Here is a 19,202-nt window from a genome sequence, read left to right on the forward strand (position 1 = left end):
GAAGATTAGTTTTGTCTTCATTGCGAGAGTTTGCCAGGTCCGAGACAGTCGAGAGTCGTACAGGACACTGCCATCTAAAAGGGCACCTCTAAATCGTGCATGTTTTCGACGGCAACAAATGTAGGCTGTATTTCGAAAAGCAGGAAGGCTTTAATTCATCGTCTAAGCGGCACGTTTCATTAAGACCTAGCCGAAAAAGTCCATCACAAGTGTCCAGGATTTTAGTGTTGTGTTATTTCCTTAAAAACTTACGTTATCGGCTTACCGGAAATAAAACAACGTACAACGAACTAAACCGCATTTACTCATAATCCAACAATAAAAAAAACAGTTTGCATGAGATCTCGCGATCGATACGAATCGATACCCGCGCGACACAGGAAAACTTAACAAAGGCCCGACCACCAAGGCCGGAAATATGGCAACGCAGCTTCTTCGTACAAATAAATGTTAATAGCAGTCCATGTCGTTTACGTCGGCGCCGTCGTTATAGTCGCGTAAAATGTCGTCCAACAATGACCCGAACTCGTCTAGACTGCTCAGCCATTGGGCTCTGTCTTCGACGTGCGTGTCCACATCCTTGTATGCGAACTCTATAAACTCGCCGGGTGATAAAACCCGCCTGGTCCTCATCGAGACCGTTCCTCCAATGCCGGCCTAAAAACACACAGCTACATGACCTATGACCGCGCGCGCGAGTGAGCGTGTCTTCAGTTTACCCGCTGATCACTAGGGTCGTATATGCTCTGCAACAAATTGATGTCGTTGGCGTTCACGATGTCGTCCAAAGCAGCGGGGTTCGAAGGTACGGCGAACCCGTTTGCGTAGAGGCTAGTCTCGTCGGAAAACTCCGGGGTAGACCCGACCCCCGGAGAATTAGAGTCCGACGAGACCGAAGGATGCGGGTCGAGGTTCAGCGAGGGACTTATGGGCGGTGCGCATTCTGGACTCACCGGCTCGAAAAATGAGCTCAACGTTGAGTGGGGCGTCACCTATAATGGAAAATCCGTTTTTACCCAGGACTGGATAAAACCCTGTAACTAGAGGGCAAAAACTCCATCGAACTAAAAGGTTAATGTTCGCATTACCGTACAAACTTCACATTACGGGACGTAACTTGATTTCCCCGACCCCAAATTCTGAAAATTACTTAAAAAAAATTACTCTACGGCTTATGTGTAGGGCAAGAGTACCTGAAGAGTGCATAGATCACCAACAATAACACCAAATCTCGAAGTATACGGTAGGAATTGGTCATTAACTTAACCAAGCTACGCAACATACCTCCAGTTCCATATCGGGTGACACGTCGGTTGGGGTACCATCGGACGACGTCATCGGCGCGCTGGCACCGCTCCAACAGTTCGGTGATGTCACGTTCGTAAGCCCGTTCGAGTTGACGTTCTCGACGGATACCTCGTACTGTTTAAGTAATGTGACGAACTTTCCTGCGATCCTGGTGGCCGTTCTCGACACCTCCAGGTCGCAGTCGTCTTGTATGGCGGCTACGAATACCGCGAGGCACCCGTTCGCGCTCAGTACGTCCAACGTTTTAACGAGGCGCCTGCGCACTTCGGCCGCGTTCAGCGTCACTATTTTCCGATTCTCCTTGGAGAACGTGACGCTGGGGAACGTGCCGTCGATCATACCCTGGTGGTGCAGGTGCCGGTTGACCACCTTCTCCCAGAAACTAAGCGCGTTCACCTTCACCTCCCAGTGGAGGTCGGCCGTGGCCGCGTGCGTCATCACGTCATATATTTTGGGATGGGCGTGGTCAGCGACTGCGTGCTCTTCGTAGATTTTGCACACGAGCAGGGCGGCCTCCTTCCGAACCACGCCCTCGGTTTCGTCGCGGAAAATGCCGAGGATTTTTTCGTAAAAGTCGCCCAGCTCATTGAAAACGCCCCATATGGTCGGCACCAGGATCGATTCCTGCAGGCACCTCAACGCCGTCGCCCTAACGAACGATTCGCCGTCTTTAAGTGCCATTTCGAGTATTAACTGAGGCAGACCGGCGTCTAACAGGATTTTCTGAAACGACGGATATCCTGGAAACAAAAGTTAGTCGCGTTCGTTGCGTTTGCTGACGGCACACTCACTCGTGTGGGCGTTGGAGCATAGGGTGTAGATGACTTCGAGGGCGCTGTCCCTAATCTCCCAGTTGGGGTTGTGACATTTCGCGTACAGCACGGGCCCGATGTGGCCCAATATCGAATCCCTCGGGGTGTCGATGAGCAATACCATATTGGGCGACATGTACTTTGAGATCGCGGTGTTGAGCAGCTTCAAGCCCTGCACCACCAGCTGCGAGAGAAGAACCATGCAATAGGTGGTGAGGGCGATGAAGATAACTCACCCTCGGCTCTAAGAGCAATTCCGAAATATTTAGAAACTCATAGGCGAGGTTCATGACGCATATGGTTTCGATGCTGTCCTTCCACGTCAAACTGAACGTTTCGATGTACACGACGATCGCTTCCAATAAGGAATCCAACAGCAGTTTCGATTTGGGCGAAGACAGCTGCCGATTTTTGCTGCAGTACTGCAGGCAATCCTGCAGGCAGTAAATCAGCGGCTGGAAAACGAGGGCGCCCGTTTCCCGAGAGTAAAACTGCTTGGATCTGAGGAGAAACTGGAGGGCGTAGACGGCGTGGTCGATGACGTTCGGTAGCGCCAGCAAACGGTTCTTGAAAGAGTACGCTAAAAACGACGTCCCTTATTTTTTTCTGACAACAAGAGGACATGGCCGATCCAAAGATCTATTGGCATAAAGCGAGCTAAAGAAAGCATAGAAAAACATTCTCCCAGAGAGAGGGAAAAATAAAATGGCGGACCCATAGCGCTCCTTTACTGAGAAGAATTTGACCACAACGGGTAGCATCTCAATGGTGGTATGGAAGCAAGATAGAACAAAAAAACGGGTTCTAGGGCTTCAGGGATGAAAAGGAATGGTATAGTTTTCCAAAATACATACCGTTTTTGCATCCTGTTATGGTTTTGACTTTGGAATGAATTTAAGACCCGCCTGTTGTAAAGCGGAAACGACCACAAGCCAGGGCCGTATTTAAGATGTGAGTCGACAAGAACGGTGCCGTGCGGACTGTTGTGTTTTAAGGGTAGGATTTAAAAGTAAGAATAGATTTTGCACTGCATGGCCTGATAATAATCGAGGTATCGCACCGATAAAACTCTATACAAATCCGTCGGCTTTCGGCATTTGTATGCACCAAGTACCGAAGTACGGTTCTGTCATTGTGGAATTGCGAATCTATTTATTGGGTGTTCCAAAGAGAAACCCAAGCGAGGTAGGCCTGCGGTTAGATCTTGACCAAAGTTAAATACCGGATTGTCGAAAAAACGAGATTTAGTTTGGAGAACTCTACCGTGCGTTCAGTTTATCGTGGTAACATTTTAATTGGCTGTAATTTTTTGGTCTTTAGAAATATCAAGATAAACAAAACAGAATGTAGGGATAGTAGCCAAGTGTATTTCCGAGTGACGTATAAAACAAAACACTACCAATTTTCTGACATATAAGCCTATATCATATTTTTTAAATGGAACACCCTGTATATTATAGGTGTTTAATAGAATAACTTATTTCGATTACAATGATGTGACACTTGCTATTTTAGTCCACTCGTTTTTGACAAATCGACAAAAATTGGAAATTTTTATATATGAGACTGACTGCAAAAACAATAATTATTTACAAATTGAAGTAGAACAAAAACACTAAAAATGACACACTAAAATAAAAAATCTTTAACTATTCTAAATACCGCTGTATGTGACTATAATTTTCCTGAATAAATTTCTCATTTAATAACGTTTCTTATTTCTTAACTGATTGATTGCCTCTGAAATCCTTTGCCGAAGTTTCACGACATTATTACAAGGAGTTCTGTGCAGAAAAAATCCATTAAAGTTAAGTCGGAGCTGTTGGCTGGCCAATCCATAGTTTCACCGTTTCCTATCCAACTCCTGGGATATTCCGAGTTAAGAAAATTTTTAACTTGCACAACATTGGTAGAAGAGAAACGCTGGATGGTGTGAACGGCCAAAGTTCTCCTTCGTATTCTGTAGTAAAAGAACGGACAAAACGTTTTCGAATGGGGCAGGAGTCCTTTGAAGATGATTCAAGAACTGGTCGACCAGTGGAGATCATAACGGATGATATTGTTGCGATTGTGGAAGAGGTGGTATTGAGTGATCCACGTTTAAAGGTCAAGTAAATCTCAGAAATTACTAAGCTTTTGATACAAGTGCTTGTCGAATCCTGCATGATCATTTAGATATGCATAAGGTTAGTGCAAGATGGCTTCCTAAAAACCCTGCGGCTATTCAAAAACAGTCGTGTGTGCGCTGTCTTTTTTGGAACTGTGGGTCGGAACCGAAGCCTGTGATAGAAACTATTGTGACGAAACTATGGTTCTCTATTATGACCCTCTATCGAAAAAAGAGTCAATGGAGTGGCGTCGTAAGGGTGAAGCACCTCCAAAAAAATTCAGAGTCTGCCAGTCAACAAAAAAGGTGATGGCCACGATCTTTTGGTATTGTGAAGGAATTCTTTTGATAGATTTTAAAGAAACTAATACCACCAAATATTACGCAATATTATTATATAAATTGCGAGACTGTATACGTGTAAAACGTCTAGGAAAACTGACCAGAGACGTGCGACTTTTGCACGCTAATGCGCCTGTCCATACTGCTGCTGTTACACAAGCTGTCATTTTAGAGTGTGGGTTCCAACAGATAGATCACCCTCGCTGCAGTCCAGATATGCCCCCCAGCGACTATTACTTGTTTGGATATTTGAAAGAGGACTTACGTGGCCGGCGGTTTAACGACGAAGTTGAGTTAAAAGAGAGTGTTTTAGCTCATTTTGCAGACAAACCAAAAGAATATTTTTTTAAAGGGATTGAGTTGTTAATAAAGATAATAAGTGTATTAAAGTTAAGGGGGATTATATTGAAAAATAATAAAAAATTGTTACTCTACTTTGTTTCTTTCATATTCAGGCCGGCAAAGAGTTGCAAATAATGTTCTCTTTTGATCTATAAATATATGATCCAGAATATGCCCTTCTATGACACCACACCATAAATTAATTGATCCCCTGGTTTGTATTTCGTGTATTTGTCTTGGAAGACGAATATCACGTATTTTATCTATTACAACCCTTGTAGAGAACGAACTTTCAATCCATATAATGTTTTTCAAAAAAATTTTCTCATTATATTTAAAAAATCCAAACAAAACTGCAACCTCCCTGGATATTGTTCTGCACTTAGTTTTTGAGTTTTACGAAGTTTCAAAACTGAGTAAAAATACAAATACTCTAGTAATAGAGGAAACTGGATGTGCTTCATATCCTATTATGTTTGCCTCATTTCCTTCATTTAAAACATTATGATCCCGGCATACCTTTTTAGCATTTTATACGTTACCGTTTTCTACAAATCTTTTTGCCGGCATTGGAAATATCTGTTTTGAAGGAGCTCTAGTTGAAGCACATCATTCCTTTCACGAATGCTAAAACATAATTTTAATTGCCAGTCATAAAAATTTCCTATTTTTGCCGATTTGCCAAAAACGAATGAACTAAAATATAAAGTGTGTTACGTCATTGTAATCGGGATAAGATATTCTATTAAACACATATATAATATACAGGGTGTTCCGTTTAATTAAATATGATGTCGGCTTATATGTTAGAAAGTTGATAGCGTTTTGTTTTATACGACACTTGGAAAAAACTTGGCGACTAACCCTACATTTTGGTTTTTTGTTTACCTTGATATCTCTAAAAACAACAAAGTTACAGCCAACGCATGGTACACCTGTACGAGCAAAGAACAAGGGTTTTTTTTGCACCTCCACCATTCAGACTCACCGAGCTGGACAGTTTGCGCGGCACTTTTTTTCAACAACTTAATCATGTATTCTCTCTTGAAGTCGTCGTCGTTCAGGCTGTTGGCCGAATACTGCTCGCCGATCGTATTAAAGCTGAACACCATAATAGGCAACAACTGAAATATCACCATTTGGTTTTCGAATTCGATGAGTTCGCCTTGGCGGAAGCAAACAGGCATGTTTTTGTCGATCTGCTTCCAGTAATAGACTCCCTGATGGCATAACTTTATTACGGTCCTCGGGTGATCTGAAAAACTTCCGTACTTAGAAGGTATTTAGACCCAGACCGATTTGAATACCTTTCACGATTTCCGACGATAACAAATTGAAAATTCCCATCACCTCTTGGCTGGCCTTCGTTTCCTGGATAACTTTTAACCCCCTCAAGTCTACGTGCAGCTGGTAAAACATCAGCAAAAGTTTAATTTTTAATAACTCAAACGAGAACTCCTCGTTTTGAGACAACAGAAGAACACTATTGATCAACTCTTTTATTTCCTGTTCGACGAACAATTTGAGGACGTCCATGTTGAGGTTGCGGAACAGCACCTCAAGCACTTCCGTAACGAACGCCAATGCCGGGTGTAGGGTGTCATACGTAGGCTGGCTTTGTATTTCCAAGTCCTGACTCGATTTCGGTAAATTTTTTATGAATTCTTTTATCGGATTCAACATGGAGCCGACGATACACAAGCCAAAATGCCGATTGAAGGAGATGGTTTTCTCCAAGAGCTTAATGAAAAATTGATACCTGGAATGTGTTGCCCTCTTATACCTATCGTTATGACGTAATTTCCGCTTACCCCTGTTTCCTAATATACAGAGTCTGGGGCTTCAGAATAAGACTTAGGATGTCCATCCAGTAACTGGTGGCTACTACCCATTGCACCCCTGACTTGTGTTCCAACAAAGAGTACAACAAATTTATAAATCCTAGTTTAACGATAGCTTCCCCGTCCAGTCGCACGACACTGATAAGGTTTTCGTAAGTGTTGGTGGTATTAAACTTAACGAATATTTGCTCGTCCTTGGACAGGCTTCCGGCAAGGTTCAAGGCGAACGAAAGAATGGAGGGCTGGGGTTTCACTTTTTTTTCTTTCCAAAGAGTAACAGCTTTAGTAATCCAAGCGTGGAATATTTTGTGAGATGGGATTGTGACACTCGAGTCTTTTCCATCTATAAATGGTTGTTTTCTTGGAGCCCGTTAGACATTTCACTTCATTTCATAATCGATTACCTGGAGTTCCAGTCAGATGAGTGAGCAGTAAATTCAAATATACATCGCTATTTATTTTAAAGCCCGGGTCAAGAAACCTCTCGAGTACCTGGTTAATTTTACCGCTGTAGGATGGCGTCTCGACATCCATTACTTCAGGGTCACAGCTGAGAGTAACGAGTAGGTAAACATTACGGAAAAATTAGACGCGAGTAAAAAAGAACACGGATGCACTTACCTTGTTATCGCCTGTGTGGTATTCACATTTTAACGTTGTTACAAATTTATGTATACCATTTTGTCACACAAAACTACAACATATGTCGATGCATTTCTTGTATATTTCCAATTCAATTAAAAAATTACTTATAAATAAAGTTAATAAATATGTACCACGAGAAAGAGACACACTTATCATAAAAACATTCATACGCCAGACGCATGGACCATTGAATGATAATACGTAAACAAGTAAGGCAGTTGTTAATTGTATCAATATTTTTAAGAAGAAGATAGATTGAGAAAGAGTGGTGAATCTAACCTCTACTAGCGTTTTAAAAAATCGAACAAAAATGTATTTGAATAAACGGTTCACGAGAGTTATTTATTGTTTAGTGGTATCATTATTCGCATTGGTGATCAAATACGTCCACGTTTTGAACGATTTGTATTCTTACTGGGCCCCGGAGGAAAATTCCCTTATTTTCGACTACATTGTGGGTGCGTAAATTGTTTATTGCGTTAACTGGGGTCAACGTTAATCGTAATCAGTCGGAGGTGGCTCGGCCGGATCTATAGTTGCCAGAAGGCTCTCGGACAACAAACAAAACAAAGTCTTAGTTCTGGAAGCGGGGCAAGACGCTTTCAGTATACTAAACGTCCCTTGTTTGGGTTTGTTGTTGCAAAAAACATCGTACGATTGGCAACATAGCACTGTGCCGCAGTACAACGCTTGTCTGGCGTTAGACAACAACGAAAGTCAGTGGCCCATGGGAAAAATTGTCGGGGGAACGGGCATGTTTAACAATCTAATATACGTCAGAGGTCACCGGGAAGATTTCGACGAGTGGTTCGAGTTTAAAGAGTGTTACGATTACGACGCGGACGTTTTGCCCTATTTCGAGAGACTCGAAAAACAAGGTAAATTAAAGACAGGCAGAAATTCGCCAACCTGTTTTAATTTTTTCTTAATCCAGTTTGTTTCCTCACGCAGTTGAATCTGGCGGATCTGTTTACGTAAGTAGCTTACCATTTATCACAGTGTTGCCGAGGTTTATCGCGAGGGCCGCGAAAACTTTGGGATGGCCGATCGTTGACAATACCGCTGAATCAACTATTGGTCAGTTTTAGTCGGTATAAGCGAACGTCGTTTTTTTTCCATTGCGTATTTTTAAAGGGATGGGTGTGCCGAGGGTAAACTTACGCAACGGCGCTAGGTGGACCACCTCTTCGACGTTAAAATCTCTCGGTAGATCGAATTTGATTTTGAAAACCAACAGGGTCGTGACAAAAGTTCTATTCAGCCACGATTTCGAAGCAGTGGGGGTAAAATACACTTACTCGGGCAGAAGCTATTTCGCGAGAGCCAGAAAGGGGGTGGTGTTATCCGCGGGCGTTGTCGGATCTCCGAAACTATTGATGTTATCGGGGATCGGCGATAAAAGCCATTTGGATACTATTAATGTTAGAACCAAAGTCGACTTGCCCGTCGGGGACAATCTGCAAGATCATGTTACTACAGGTGACCACGGCCAAAGCAATGTCTTTTTCCGTTATTCGTGGGGGGGGGAAAATTTGTAGGATTCGATCTAGTTTTGTTAAACCGATCGCTTGATCTCGGCATCGGGAGCATGTTTTCGCCAGTCTCCGCTCTCAGATATTTTTTCCATGGGTCCGGACCGTGGACCACTCTAGGATGCGAGGCTGTTGCTTTCCTCCGCACGGCTGTCGAAAATGCTACCTCCCAAAGGCCCGATTTGCAAATGATGGTGATGCCGTTAGCCATCAAGGAGGACGACGGGATCCATTTAAGAAGACTTATAGGTCAGTCGGTGTTTTCGTCATAACCTACGAGCGTTTGAGCACGGAAAACGCCAAGTTCGTTTTAAGGTCTGTGATTGTAATGGTTAACACTAATGGCCGATAAGTATGATAAAATATTGTTTATGTTCTCAATTTGGGTATCTGTAAGTATGAATTTATCGGTAAATAAGATAATCAACAATTCATATTCATATAAATGAGCAAAAGAAAGGGAATCCCCTGTCTAGCCTCACTTTTCTCGAGTTGAAAGGTGGCTGAGGTGTATTTTTTTTTATCTCGGCGACGTTTCTAGGCATATCCGACGAAACGTGGTCTCGCTATTTCGCGTTGAACAAAAGCCCCGCCCTGACGATCTTGCCTGTATTGCTCCACCCCAAGAGCAGGGGGAGGGTGCGGCTAGCTGATAAGAACCCCGCGTCGAGACCCCTTATCGACCCCCGATACCTGTCCAGCGACGAAGACGTCCGGACACTCGTTTTGGGCATAGAAAAAATCAAGCAGCTCACGCGTACTAAAGAAATGGCCGAATTGGGCGCCAAATTGAACTCCATACCTTTTCCGGGTAGGCTTACAGGCGTTTCACAACTCGTCAGATTAACCGGAGCCGGGTTTCAGGGTGCGAAAGTTACGAATTCGACTCCGCCCCCTACTGGGAGTGTTACATTCGTCGATTAACGGTGACCGCGTACCATCCGGTGGGCACGTGCAAGATGGGCGCACTGGAAGACCCGACGTCCGTGGTCGGCTACGATTTTCAAGTGAAACGGACCAACAACTTGTTTGTGGTCGACGGGTCGGTGTTGCCAACGTTACCGAGCGGGAACGTCAACGCGCCTATCATGCTGATGGCGGAAATCGCCAGCGACGTCATCAAACGCGTTGACCATTGGCGCGTGGGCAAGTGTCTGCGTGTTGACGCCTTGTTGCCAAAGAATATGTGTTAATTCCGTTCCACCAGTTCATTTGGTGGGGTGGTGGCGATCGCCAAGTATATAAAATTTATTTTAAAAAATGGATGATACTTTGGAACCTACTACATGTTATAATACTTTTCGGGTGGTACTGAAATAAACCTTTTTCAAATCCGATGTCCTGCCTTTGTTTTATTTTTCTATTAAATTTGTTTATTTATTAGATATGGCGGGTTTTATGTACACAATTAAATTGCCCGCGACGATAATGGATTACAAAAGTTGCCGCGGGGATGGGGAAACGGAAGAGTTATTGCCAAAAAAAAACGGTTCCTTAAAAACTAAAACACTGTACAAAACATTAAAATATAACGATATAGACACGAAAACAAGAGCCGGTCGCCGTTTATCAAGAAAGCACGCAAGAGTTTCGAGGCACGCAACTCGTTCGATCCTCCATGACGGTACCCGGAGAAGTAGGTGTGCTGGTGAACCTTAAAAAGTGAAAAGTTTCGTCACAACCCTATATATTTCAATCGTCAAAAATATCTAACAGTCCCTGTGACGTCGACTAAAGCACTTGCGTCAATACATTGACTTGAGAAGTGAAAAATTTTGAGAAGTGTCTTTAACGCAATATTTTCGCAAAACATGTCTAGATGTCATGAAAAGTAGTAGAACAACTATATTATTTTATTTAGATACACTGTTCAACAGGATAAACCCAACTACAGAACAGGAACGTAAGTGACAAATGAAAAAAAAAAAAAGAAAAAAAGAAAGGACAGCAAAATGCTAATACAACGTAAAATGGAACAAAAATAATTATATGCTATTTAAAAAAATATATTTTAACGTCGCATACAGAGGAACTAAACATATCAAGCTGGAAACTGTGTAACGGGGAAAATTTTAAAATATTCTTACGCGGCGTAGAAAGGTAAAAGGTTTGATCTACTCCTAAAGTTACCCTCGAAAACACCGAAGTTCAATTTTGATAAGAGGCCTGGATCCACAACCTGATTATGAATAATTTTATGCCTATTACGGAGCGAAGTATTGCTTATCAATTGGGGGATACTTATTATCATGCCTGAAAGACAAGAGTTTCGCGAATTTACATTGTACAGATTCCAGCTTCCTTGAATTGACTTGGTAAGACAGAATCCATATAATATCACCGTATTCTAATTTAGATCTAGCACACAATCTGTTAAGTCTCAGAGTTCCGCGCTATAAACGCGTACCTTTTATGCGCGTCTGACACAACGGCGTCAACATGTGGAATGAAAGAAAGTTTAGGGTCAAAAGTGACACCTAGATCATCAATAGTAGCTGGACGCTGAAGTACGATGTCATTGATGTAATCATATCGGATAATATTACTCTCAAGCGATTACGTCATGACATTACATTTGATGGGATTTAACAACAAGTTATTATGGGCACACCACGTTTCAATACTCTTTACATTCAACGATAGGTTTTCGCAGTCCTGAATACTATCAATTTTGCAGAACAACTTTAGAACGTCAGCGTATAACAAGCAATTAACATCAACCCTTTCGACAATGTCATTAAAAAAACATTAAATACAATCTAATCTCTATTTGAGATGTAGCAATCTGAGTAGGAATTTTAAAATAGTTAAAAATTACCCTTTTAAACAACCTATAAGGCAGTTTTTTGTGTTATGTCAGTGTCTGACTTTCATAAATCTAAAGCCTGGTACACAAGATGCAATTTCCGCGATTGCAAGAAATTTTGTATTTTTGCGAGTCAAATAAGTTAGATCCACTCTTTTTCAAAACTATGGGACGTGTTAAATATCAAGCGGAACGATCAGCAGCAGAGAACAAATGTAAAGAGGAATAATGCCGCAAAGAACCCGGCAAACTCTATCCACCCACCTCAGTTTCCTGTTACCATGGGCTTTCTTCTGACTCTGGGTGTACTTCAGCTGACCGGAGGTCGAGGTCAACGCGTACGACTTCAGGTGCGACTTTACGCACGTAGGTAGAGGGAGCTGCTCGATACTGTAGACTGTCGTGCGCGCAACTATCGCCCGACAACACAACTCCTGCAGGCTCAACACTTTGTTCGACCTCCAGAGTCGTTCCATGCCGTTCCGTTGCAACGCCATGCGCGACAACTCGCAAAAACTCTCGTGGATGTTGAAGTTGCACAACGGCGACACCTCGAAGAAAGCCATTCCGTGCTTGCTGGCGTAAGTTTCGGCGTCGCGCTGCCCCACTTTCCGCTTGAACGCGAGGTGCAGCCGATTGCCGACTAGGACTTTTGGTACGCCCGGGGCGTGGCTGTCCACCTCTTTGAGCCAACGATCGAGACCGTCGAACGACCACCTACCTCACGAGAAGTTCTTTTATGCGCCGGTTCAATTTACAATAGCGTTAAAACTACCTATTGGTTATGTCGTACACCAGCAACACTCCTTGAGCACCTCTCGAATAGGACCGAATAATTGTGCAGAAACGTCCCTGTCCAGAAGTGTCCCACAACTGCAGTTTCACCCGTTTGCCGTCCAGCAAAATAGTCGTCGTTTTGTACGCTACGAAATCAATCAAATAGTCGATAAACGCACCTTAAATAGAACTAACAACAATACCCGTTCGAACCACCGCAAAAGCGTTAGCTTGGGTCTAATAAAAATACGTACACTTACCGCTACCGCTACAAAAGGGGCTCTCGAGCGCCCCATCGTCTAGGTCCGATAATATCTCCTGTTTACCAACGTCGCTGTCTCCCACCAAGAGAAATTTCAACAAGTAATCGTATTGCTTTTGAGGTTTACAAACGTCCTCAGCCATAACAATGGAGATTGTCCAATTGTAACCATAATAACTTCGTAATTGGATACGCGCGAACGTTTACAGGATCTTCGTGATGTTAAATATTCGCCACCGTGGAGAGGAACCGTGTAAAAATAACTCGGCTAGTTTGTTTTAACGGCGATTCGCGTAAACGTTTTTCGCCAACTGGCAACACTTGCGGCGAAACCCGAACATTACGTTTCACTCGACTCGAAGTATTTGCGGGGAGGTTTTCCAATTGAACGCAACGTTTTTTGAAAAAAAAATAAACGTCAGTTGCAAAATGGCGTGAATTTTGTGGGCGCCACAGACCACACCAAGGTCGTATAAATATTTTGGCCACCCTCTCTACTCATTAAAATTGACGTGAAGTATATAACTTCCGAAGTAATAACTTTTCAAATAAGACGGAAATGTTAAAATAATTTCCTCAAGAATATTTGTGCTTTTTGTTCTATGCTTGCAATGCAATGATTTCGCTACGTTTTTTTCAATAATTTGAGACACTACTATTTTGCCTGTCATAAATTTAGGTTATGTCTGAAAACGAACGTTGTTCGACATGTTAAAGAAATTTTTAAACCTCAATATAATAATAAGACGGAACGCGGGACATTCCAAATGGCAAAATATCAGGCATACCAAAGGTGCCAAAGACGCCGAAAGGGCCACCATGTTTACGAAACTGTCCAGACAAATGAAAGTAGCTATACAGGGTAAAATAACTGGAAAGCTGTTTATGAATGTAACGTAAAAGAAAGTAATTTTGCAGAAGGTGGTTCTGCGGACCCACAACAAAACATAAAACTTTCTCACGTAATTGAACAAGCCAAGAGGTTTAATATGCCTGCTGCAAGCATACAAAATGTGCTGAAAACTACAGATAAGTCCAATGCCAAAACATTTCTTATCGAGATTAGAGGACCTGGAGGCTGTTTAATATTATGTGAAGTATTTACTAGCAACTTGCAGGGGTTAAGAATGACCGTGGCATCCATTCTAAAGAAACACCAGTAAGTTTATGATTGTGTTGTGCAGGTGCAAAATTTTGTTGGTTACATAATTCCGTTTGTTTAAGGGCAAAATTAAACGACAGTGGGATTGGAGCCCAGTTTACCGAAAAGGGCATAACCTACGTTGAGCCTAAAGACAAGGACAAATCTGAAGAAGAAATTTTGGAGGCCGCAACTGAGCATGCAATCGAGTGTAATGCCGAGGATGTACAATTTGTTGATAAAGATATTTTGCAATTCACCTGTGGTGCTACTCAATTCAGACCACTTCAGCAAAAACTGGAAGAGTTCGGATATAAGATTATTGACGCGAACATTGACTTTATTCCCACGAAACTACAAGAAATTAGCCCCTCTGAACAAGAGACTACTGAAAAATTATTAAGCAAATTAGAGACCTTGCCTGAAATAGTTCGCGTGTTTGATAATGTAAGCGCTTAAACAAGCCTGGCCTATATTTCTGTAAATATATTTTAAAGCGAATTAAAATAGATTGTTCGACTTGCATTTTTATACTACAAACTTTCAACCCAGCTTCTAATCACGTCAATCCTAAAAACAAAACCCATAGATAAAACATCCGTGAGTTTGAAGTCGTCGTATTAATTCACTCCAGATTTAATTTCCGAATATTTAAACTGTTCAACTTTTCAATTAGTCAAGTAATTATGTTAATTATATATTTCTCTTTGACACAAAATAAAAGATAAATAACTTAAGTTAATTAAATTAATATAGCGTTTCACAAAAAATGTTGGGCACAATTGCTAGGATCATTCGCCCATTGCCGACTTCCGTCGAGGATCTTCGCTTTTGATCATTGACCAACACGTACAAAGAAGGCATATAACCCATATTTGCTCAAATAGCAAAAAACAAATTTGACCGATACCAAAAAAACCGACACTCCCCGCTTCCGCTTAGGACGATCCGACCTCCATACCGGCGTGAACGGGGAAAAACGACGGGGCCGACGACGATTATCACTTTAAGACGTACACTGAACACTCAAAACACTAAATCCACACCGTGAAAACCGATATCAAACTTTTTGGGAGGAATACATGGGATTCTGTCAGGAGCGAACAGAGGTTAAACCGCCGCGTGCAATACTCCACCACAGAATCGATAAATAACTTTTACGCAGTGACTAAATATTCATTTCTTCATAATTTAAGCTGATTGGACTTGGTCGAATGGGTTTTACGCATTTTGCACAAAACGAGAATAAGAAGAATTATTCACTGCTTATAATACGGAATTTCACAATACCCTTCTTGACAGAACTCTGACTAGAGTCGTATCCCTGTGGCATTTTTCACGTAAGTTTGATGTTCCAATAATTCCAAAATATTGAAGACATCATATAAATTTTTGATGTTTTATATATTAATCACATGCCGCCGATGTTTTTTAACAACACACCAGTAAATATTTTTTTCATTTTGTGGTTATTTTGACCAATATTTCCAAGGTAGTGGTGTTCTTTGGGCAAAAAAGTTTTTAGATGGTTCAATTCAAATGTTTTTACAAAATAATCTTGCATTAACGTTTTTTTTATCAACAATTTCCGCTAGCGTGTCATTTTATTGAGAGCATGTTTTTTCAGGTAACTCGTTACGCAAATATACGTAAAGATGTCGGGAGGTTTAGAGGTCCTTAGCCTCAAAGGTGAGTGCCGACTACGAAAAACGATTTCGCCCTGTTTTGTAAGCGCGAATGATGACAAATTCAGCACTGGGTTATGAACCACCCTGATTACTTTTTGACATCTGATAGTATTTGCCGCGTAATCTGCCATAGAAGCGTAAAAAAAAGAGATTTCTGACGATTTCTTTTTCCACACAGAGGAGGATGTTACCAAAATGTTGGCCGCCTCCACCCATCTGGGTACCCCAAACATCGACTTCCAAATGGAGCAGTACATCTACAAGCGCCGTGCAGACGGAGTCCATATCATCAACCTGCGTAAAACCTGGGAGAAACTCCTGTTGGCCGCCCGCGCCATCGTCGCTATAGAACATCCCGCAGAAGTTTTCGTCATCTCATCTCGTCCGTTTGGACAGAGGGCGGTGTTGAAGTTTGCTGCACACACTGGCGCTACACCAATTGCTGGCAGATTTACTCCTGGTAAGTGATTGAAAGATTGTTCATCTTAATTTCAGCAGAGACCCTTATAATATAAAATAATGGCCTTTATTTATAAAAATTAAATAAATAAATTATTTCGTAATAAAATAGAAAAACACATAATTTAAAAAAAACAAGAAAAATAATAAAAACAATAGAAAAATGCATCAATGGTGAAGTTGATGTGCTATTCTTAATTATTTTGAGGTACTCACAACTAATTTCTAGTGAGGAAAACAAAACATGGTGGGAAAGTTGAAACTAAATACATACACGTTATATTATGGCATAAAAACTGTTTAATGAAAATGATGATTTAATAAGGTAAATCAATGATATGGAAAAGTTTTGGTTAGTTAGAAGTTACCATTCGTAAAAATACTTAGCCTTTTTCAAATATATGATGGTTCGAATTATAATTGAGAAACTTTAAGTACGCATTCAGCAGATAAAAATAAGTAAAAAAGTTCATATGAGCTTATGTTCAAAAATGCTTATTTAATAAAAATCTTCCCAATGTTTTGACATTTAACATAATGTGTTTATGATTTCGAGTTATTGCAGTACCATTTCTAGGTCTTAGATCTGTTTATTCTTACATGGTTATATGGTGTCGCTATGATCGTGCAGTTTGTTGAAAACTACCTCCGAAAGTGTATTTTCAGAGATCTGTTGGAATTTTGTGCCTGATGACAACCACTAAGGAACCTATGAGTGCCCGTGATTTCGTTTCAGTACTGATCGGTCGATCCGCCGCCATTTCCGTCTAGCGCGCTCGCTTCAGCCGCGTTTAATTTTATTTTTCTCCCGCAAGGCGCGTTCACGAATCAGATTCAGGCGGCGTTCCGTGAACCCCGCCTCCTGATCGTCACCGACCCGGCGTTCGATCACCAACCGATCACCGAAGCGTCTTACGTTAATATCCCCGTCATCGGGTTATGCAACACCGATTCGCCTCTGAGGTTCGTCGACATCGGTATCCCGTGCAACAACAAGGCGCCTCACAGCATCGGCCTGGTGTGGTGGCTGCTCGCTCGCGAGGTTAGTGTACCGAATCACGCCCATACCCTCGTTTTTATATGTTATCGGGACGCCAATGATGAGCCCGTTTAGTTCCCAATGTTTGTTGAACGACCGTGATTTGTCTAAAAAAAATTTTTCCACCTGACGCGTCTCGAGCGACGCGCGCTCGTCGACGCAAGTGACTAGGGGCGGTGCTAACTTTTTTTTTTTCCTGGAAGGTACTGCGGCTGCGCGGAATCATCCCGCGGGAGACCAAGTGGGACGTCGTGGTCGATCTGTTCTTCTACCGCGAGCCCGAGGAGGCGGAGAAGGAGGAGCAGGCCGCCAAGGAGGCGGTCGCGCCCGCCAAACCGGTCGAGGTGAGTGTAGCTACGCGCGCATGCGCCGAAGTCCTTTCTAATGCCGCGAAATGGTACGCCAAGCTTTGCGGTTTCGCTTAAGGACGAAATCATAGCGATACTTTACCATAGACTAACCACACCCCCGTTGGTAGTTTACAAAAGGGATCGCCACAGTTACATTCAAATGTCACGGGAATATATATATATATATATATATATATATATATATATATATATATATATATATATATATATATATATATATATATATATATATATATCCTTTTTTTTCGATGGTGTGGTATTTGTTGTTTGTTCAAATAATCTGTCGTCGTTCATACGCTGAACGGGGTGGCTTGTTTAAGAGAGTCTTTTCAAAAACAAATTCAAGCGATATATATGAGTATGGGTCTGTGATGCATCTTTTCGAACTTATCAGTCAGGTTATGTTTAAACCATCATTGTTGGGTTGCTTATTAACTTTTTTAACTATTTTCCACCTATTATTTTTACGAAAATAATGCTTTGCCTTAGGCAGTGATAAAATGTAAAATATTTTCTTAAAATGCGCGGTGTTGCCACGTTTCGCAAAATGATGCCTTTTTCAAATTTTCTTAAATGAGACACCCTGTAACTATTGGATTTTCGAATAGCCACTTTAATAGCAATTTCAATTAGATAATATAGTACGGGTCTCCGAAAACCTCGAACATAAAAGGGTGTATAAAAATAAGCCGGATTCTAACTATGCCATTCATTTAAATTCAGAAATGCACAACTTTGACGATAATTTTGATATTTTACATAATGAAACAAAAAGCAAAAAACTAAATTTGTTGGAAGCTAAATCTTCTAATACTTAATGACGAATTGGATTTAAGTGCGTATCCATTGTTAAATTTAAATTTATAACCCTTGAATGGTGATTAAAAATGTATTGCTACCGTTTTATATATATATATATATATATATATATATATATATATATATATATATATATATATATATATATATATATATATATATATATATATATATATATATATATATATATATATATATATATATATATATATATATATATATATATATATATTCTCACGTATTGATTCACGGATGGAAAAATATGATGACACTATATTCCGGGATATCATCCGTTCGCTCGTTGAACTCCGACTGGAATCCTGCATCCGACTAGAATCCTGCAAATCCTGCATCCGACTGGAATCCCGCAGACGTTTCGCCAAAATCTCACTTGGCATCTTCAATGCTCGCGCTCCGAGTGTTCGAAGTGTTTTCGCCCTCTTTTATATTTAGCGGATAGTTGTCATTAATGCTACACCGACTTCGTCATCAATCTCCGGTCCCGACGTGTTTTAAATATTTTGTTTGACGATAGGTGGCGCACGAAGCGCCCGACTTGGAATGGAGTGCCGGCAACGATCAGGATTGGGCGGAACCGGCGGCCGCGGCGGCGCCTGTAGCCGCGGCCCCGTTCGCGCCCGCCCCCGCCACCGAAGATTGGGCCACGGAAGTGGCGCAGGCGCAAGAACAGTGGACCGCCACGAATCAGGCGGCAGCACCCGCCGCACAACCCAACTGGGGCGGTGCCAGCGGCTGGGATTGATTTTGTTTTACGCGTTTTGACGAAATAAAGAACAGCCTTTACTTTGTCGCCTTTTAATTACCTCAATCCTCTGTACATATTTTTTTTAGTTAAACTCGCATCTGGAAAGGTGGCAGTATGGTTTTGGGATCGATTTATAAAGGTAACC

General features: G+C 41.7%; 5 protein-coding genes across 7 annotated transcripts; 3 read left to right on the forward strand and 2 right to left on the reverse strand.

The window, feature by feature from the left end:
• Window positions 1-441: 441 nt before the first annotated feature.
• LOC132699297 (uncharacterized) lies at window positions 442-7,587 on the reverse strand. 2 transcript variants are annotated; one of them, XM_060665933.1, is made up of 11 exons: window positions 7,502-7,587; window positions 7,374-7,446; window positions 7,157-7,302; window positions 6,723-7,095; window positions 6,219-6,670; window positions 5,900-6,166; window positions 2,357-2,700; window positions 2,100-2,304; window positions 1,285-2,048; window positions 720-992; window positions 442-657 (listed from the first exon to the last, which is right to left on the reverse strand). In XM_060665933.1, exons 3-11 carry the CDS (start codon window positions 7,284-7,286, stop codon window positions 451-453), a joined length of 3,015 nt encoding a protein of 1,004 aa, XP_060521916.1. In that variant the 5' UTR covers window positions 7,287-7,302; window positions 7,374-7,446; window positions 7,502-7,587; the 3' UTR covers window positions 442-450. The 2 variants fall into 2 exon arrangements, with proteins under 2 accessions (XP_060521916.1, XP_060521915.1); XM_060665932.1 differs by having other exon boundaries at window positions 7,374-7,561.
• LOC132699299 (glucose dehydrogenase [FAD, quinone]-like) lies at window positions 7,585-10,241 on the forward strand. The gene is made up of 7 exons (XM_060665936.1): window positions 7,585-7,855; window positions 7,907-8,275; window positions 8,349-8,474; window positions 8,532-8,876; window positions 8,936-9,178; window positions 9,471-9,740; window positions 9,794-10,241. Exons 1-7 carry the CDS (start codon window positions 7,708-7,710, stop codon window positions 10,120-10,122), a joined length of 1,830 nt encoding a protein of 609 aa, XP_060521919.1. The 5' UTR covers window positions 7,585-7,707; the 3' UTR covers window positions 10,123-10,241.
• A 203-nt stretch (window positions 10,242-10,444) lies between these two features.
• LOC132699302 (ras-related protein Rab-40B) lies at window positions 10,445-12,929 on the reverse strand. Of its 2 annotated transcripts, none has more exons than XM_060665941.1 (4): window positions 12,773-12,929; window positions 12,511-12,658; window positions 12,000-12,452; window positions 10,445-10,583 (listed from the first exon to the last, which is right to left on the reverse strand). In XM_060665941.1, the coding sequence occupies exons 1-4, from the start codon at window positions 12,915-12,917 to the stop codon at window positions 10,499-10,501; spliced, it is 831 nt and encodes a 276-aa protein (XP_060521924.1). In that variant the 5' UTR covers window positions 12,918-12,929; the 3' UTR covers window positions 10,445-10,498. The 2 variants fall into 2 exon arrangements, with proteins under 2 accessions (XP_060521924.1, XP_060521923.1); XM_060665940.1 differs by having other exon boundaries at window positions 12,767-12,929.
• Window positions 12,930-13,473: 544 nt separating this feature from the next.
• Window positions 13,474-14,477, forward strand: LOC132699303 (translational activator of cytochrome c oxidase 1). Its single transcript, XM_060665942.1, has 3 exons — window positions 13,474-13,636; window positions 13,693-13,933; window positions 13,999-14,477. The coding sequence occupies exons 1-3, from the start codon at window positions 13,483-13,485 to the stop codon at window positions 14,372-14,374; spliced, it is 771 nt and encodes a 256-aa protein (XP_060521925.1). The 5' UTR covers window positions 13,474-13,482; the 3' UTR covers window positions 14,375-14,477.
• Window positions 14,478-15,167: 690 nt separating this feature from the next.
• On the forward strand, window positions 15,168-19,095 carry LOC132699887 (small ribosomal subunit protein uS2). Its single transcript, XM_060666850.1, has 6 exons — window positions 15,168-15,255; window positions 15,543-15,604; window positions 15,782-16,063; window positions 16,878-17,104; window positions 17,305-17,445; window positions 18,827-19,095. Exons 2-6 carry the CDS (start codon window positions 15,571-15,573, stop codon window positions 19,052-19,054), a joined length of 912 nt encoding a protein of 303 aa, XP_060522833.1. The 5' UTR covers window positions 15,168-15,255; window positions 15,543-15,570; the 3' UTR covers window positions 19,055-19,095.
• Window positions 19,096-19,202: the final 107 nt, after the last annotated feature.

This window comes from Cylas formicarius, unplaced genomic scaffold (assembly GCF_029955315.1).
Source record: "Cylas formicarius isolate icCylForm1 unplaced genomic scaffold, icCylForm1.1 PGA_scaffold_3__17_contigs__length_32017465, whole genome shotgun sequence".
In the NCBI taxonomy this organism is placed as follows: domain Eukaryota; kingdom Metazoa; phylum Arthropoda; class Insecta; order Coleoptera; family Brentidae; genus Cylas; species Cylas formicarius.

Bases quoted from the DNA above. Each gene is read 5' to 3' on its own strand.
- LOC132699302 (XM_060665940.1), bottom strand. From the start codon at position 12,917: ATGGCTGAGGACGTTTGTAAACCTCAAAAGCAATACGATTACTTGTTG. The intron at 12,659-12,766 runs GTACGTATTTTT...TTGATTTCGTAG, and splicing joins TTGTAGCGGTAGCGGTAAGT to CGTACAAAACGACGACTATT. The intron at 12,453-12,510 runs GTAGTTTTAACG...CTCGTGAGGTAG, and splicing joins GTGTACGACATAACCAATAG to GTGGTCGTTCGACGGTCTCG.
- LOC132699299 (XM_060665936.1), top strand. From the start codon at position 7,708: ATGTATTTGAATAAACGGTTCACGAGAGTTATTTATTGTTTAGTGGTA. The intron at 8,877-8,935 runs GTGACCACGGCC...GAAAATTTGTAG, and splicing joins GCAAGATCATGTTACTACAG to GATTCGATCTAGTTTTGTTA. The intron at 9,741-9,793 runs GTAGGCTTACAG...GCCGGGTTTCAG, and splicing joins GAACTCCATACCTTTTCCGG to GGTGCGAAAGTTACGAATTC.
- LOC132699297 (XM_060665933.1), bottom strand. From the start codon at position 7,286: ATGGATGTCGAGACGCCATCCTACAGCGGTAAAATTAACCAGGTACTC. The intron at 7,096-7,156 runs GTAATCGATTAT...AACCATTTATAG, and splicing joins TCATCTGACTGGAACTCCAG to ATGGAAAAGACTCGAGTGTC. The intron at 6,671-6,722 runs GTAAGCGGAAAT...AACACATTCCAG, and splicing joins CTGTATATTAGGAAACAGGG to GTATCAATTTTTCATTAAGC.
- LOC132699303 (XM_060665942.1), top strand. From the start codon at position 13,483: ATGTTAAAGAAATTTTTAAACCTCAATATAATAATAAGACGGAACGCG. The intron at 13,637-13,692 runs GTAAAATAACTG...GTAATTTTGCAG, and splicing joins AATGAAAGTAGCTATACAGG to AAGGTGGTTCTGCGGACCCA. The intron at 13,934-13,998 runs GTAAGTTTATGA...CGTTTGTTTAAG, and splicing joins TCCATTCTAAAGAAACACCA to GGCAAAATTAAACGACAGTG.
- LOC132699887 (XM_060666850.1), top strand. From the start codon at position 15,571: ATGTCGGGAGGTTTAGAGGTCCTTAGCCTCAAAG. The intron at 15,605-15,781 runs GTGAGTGCCGAC...TTTTCCACACAG, and splicing joins AGAGGTCCTTAGCCTCAAAG to AGGAGGATGTTACCAAAATG. The intron at 17,446-18,826 runs GTGAGTGTAGCT...GTTTGACGATAG, and splicing joins CGCCCGCCAAACCGGTCGAG to GTGGCGCACGAAGCGCCCGA.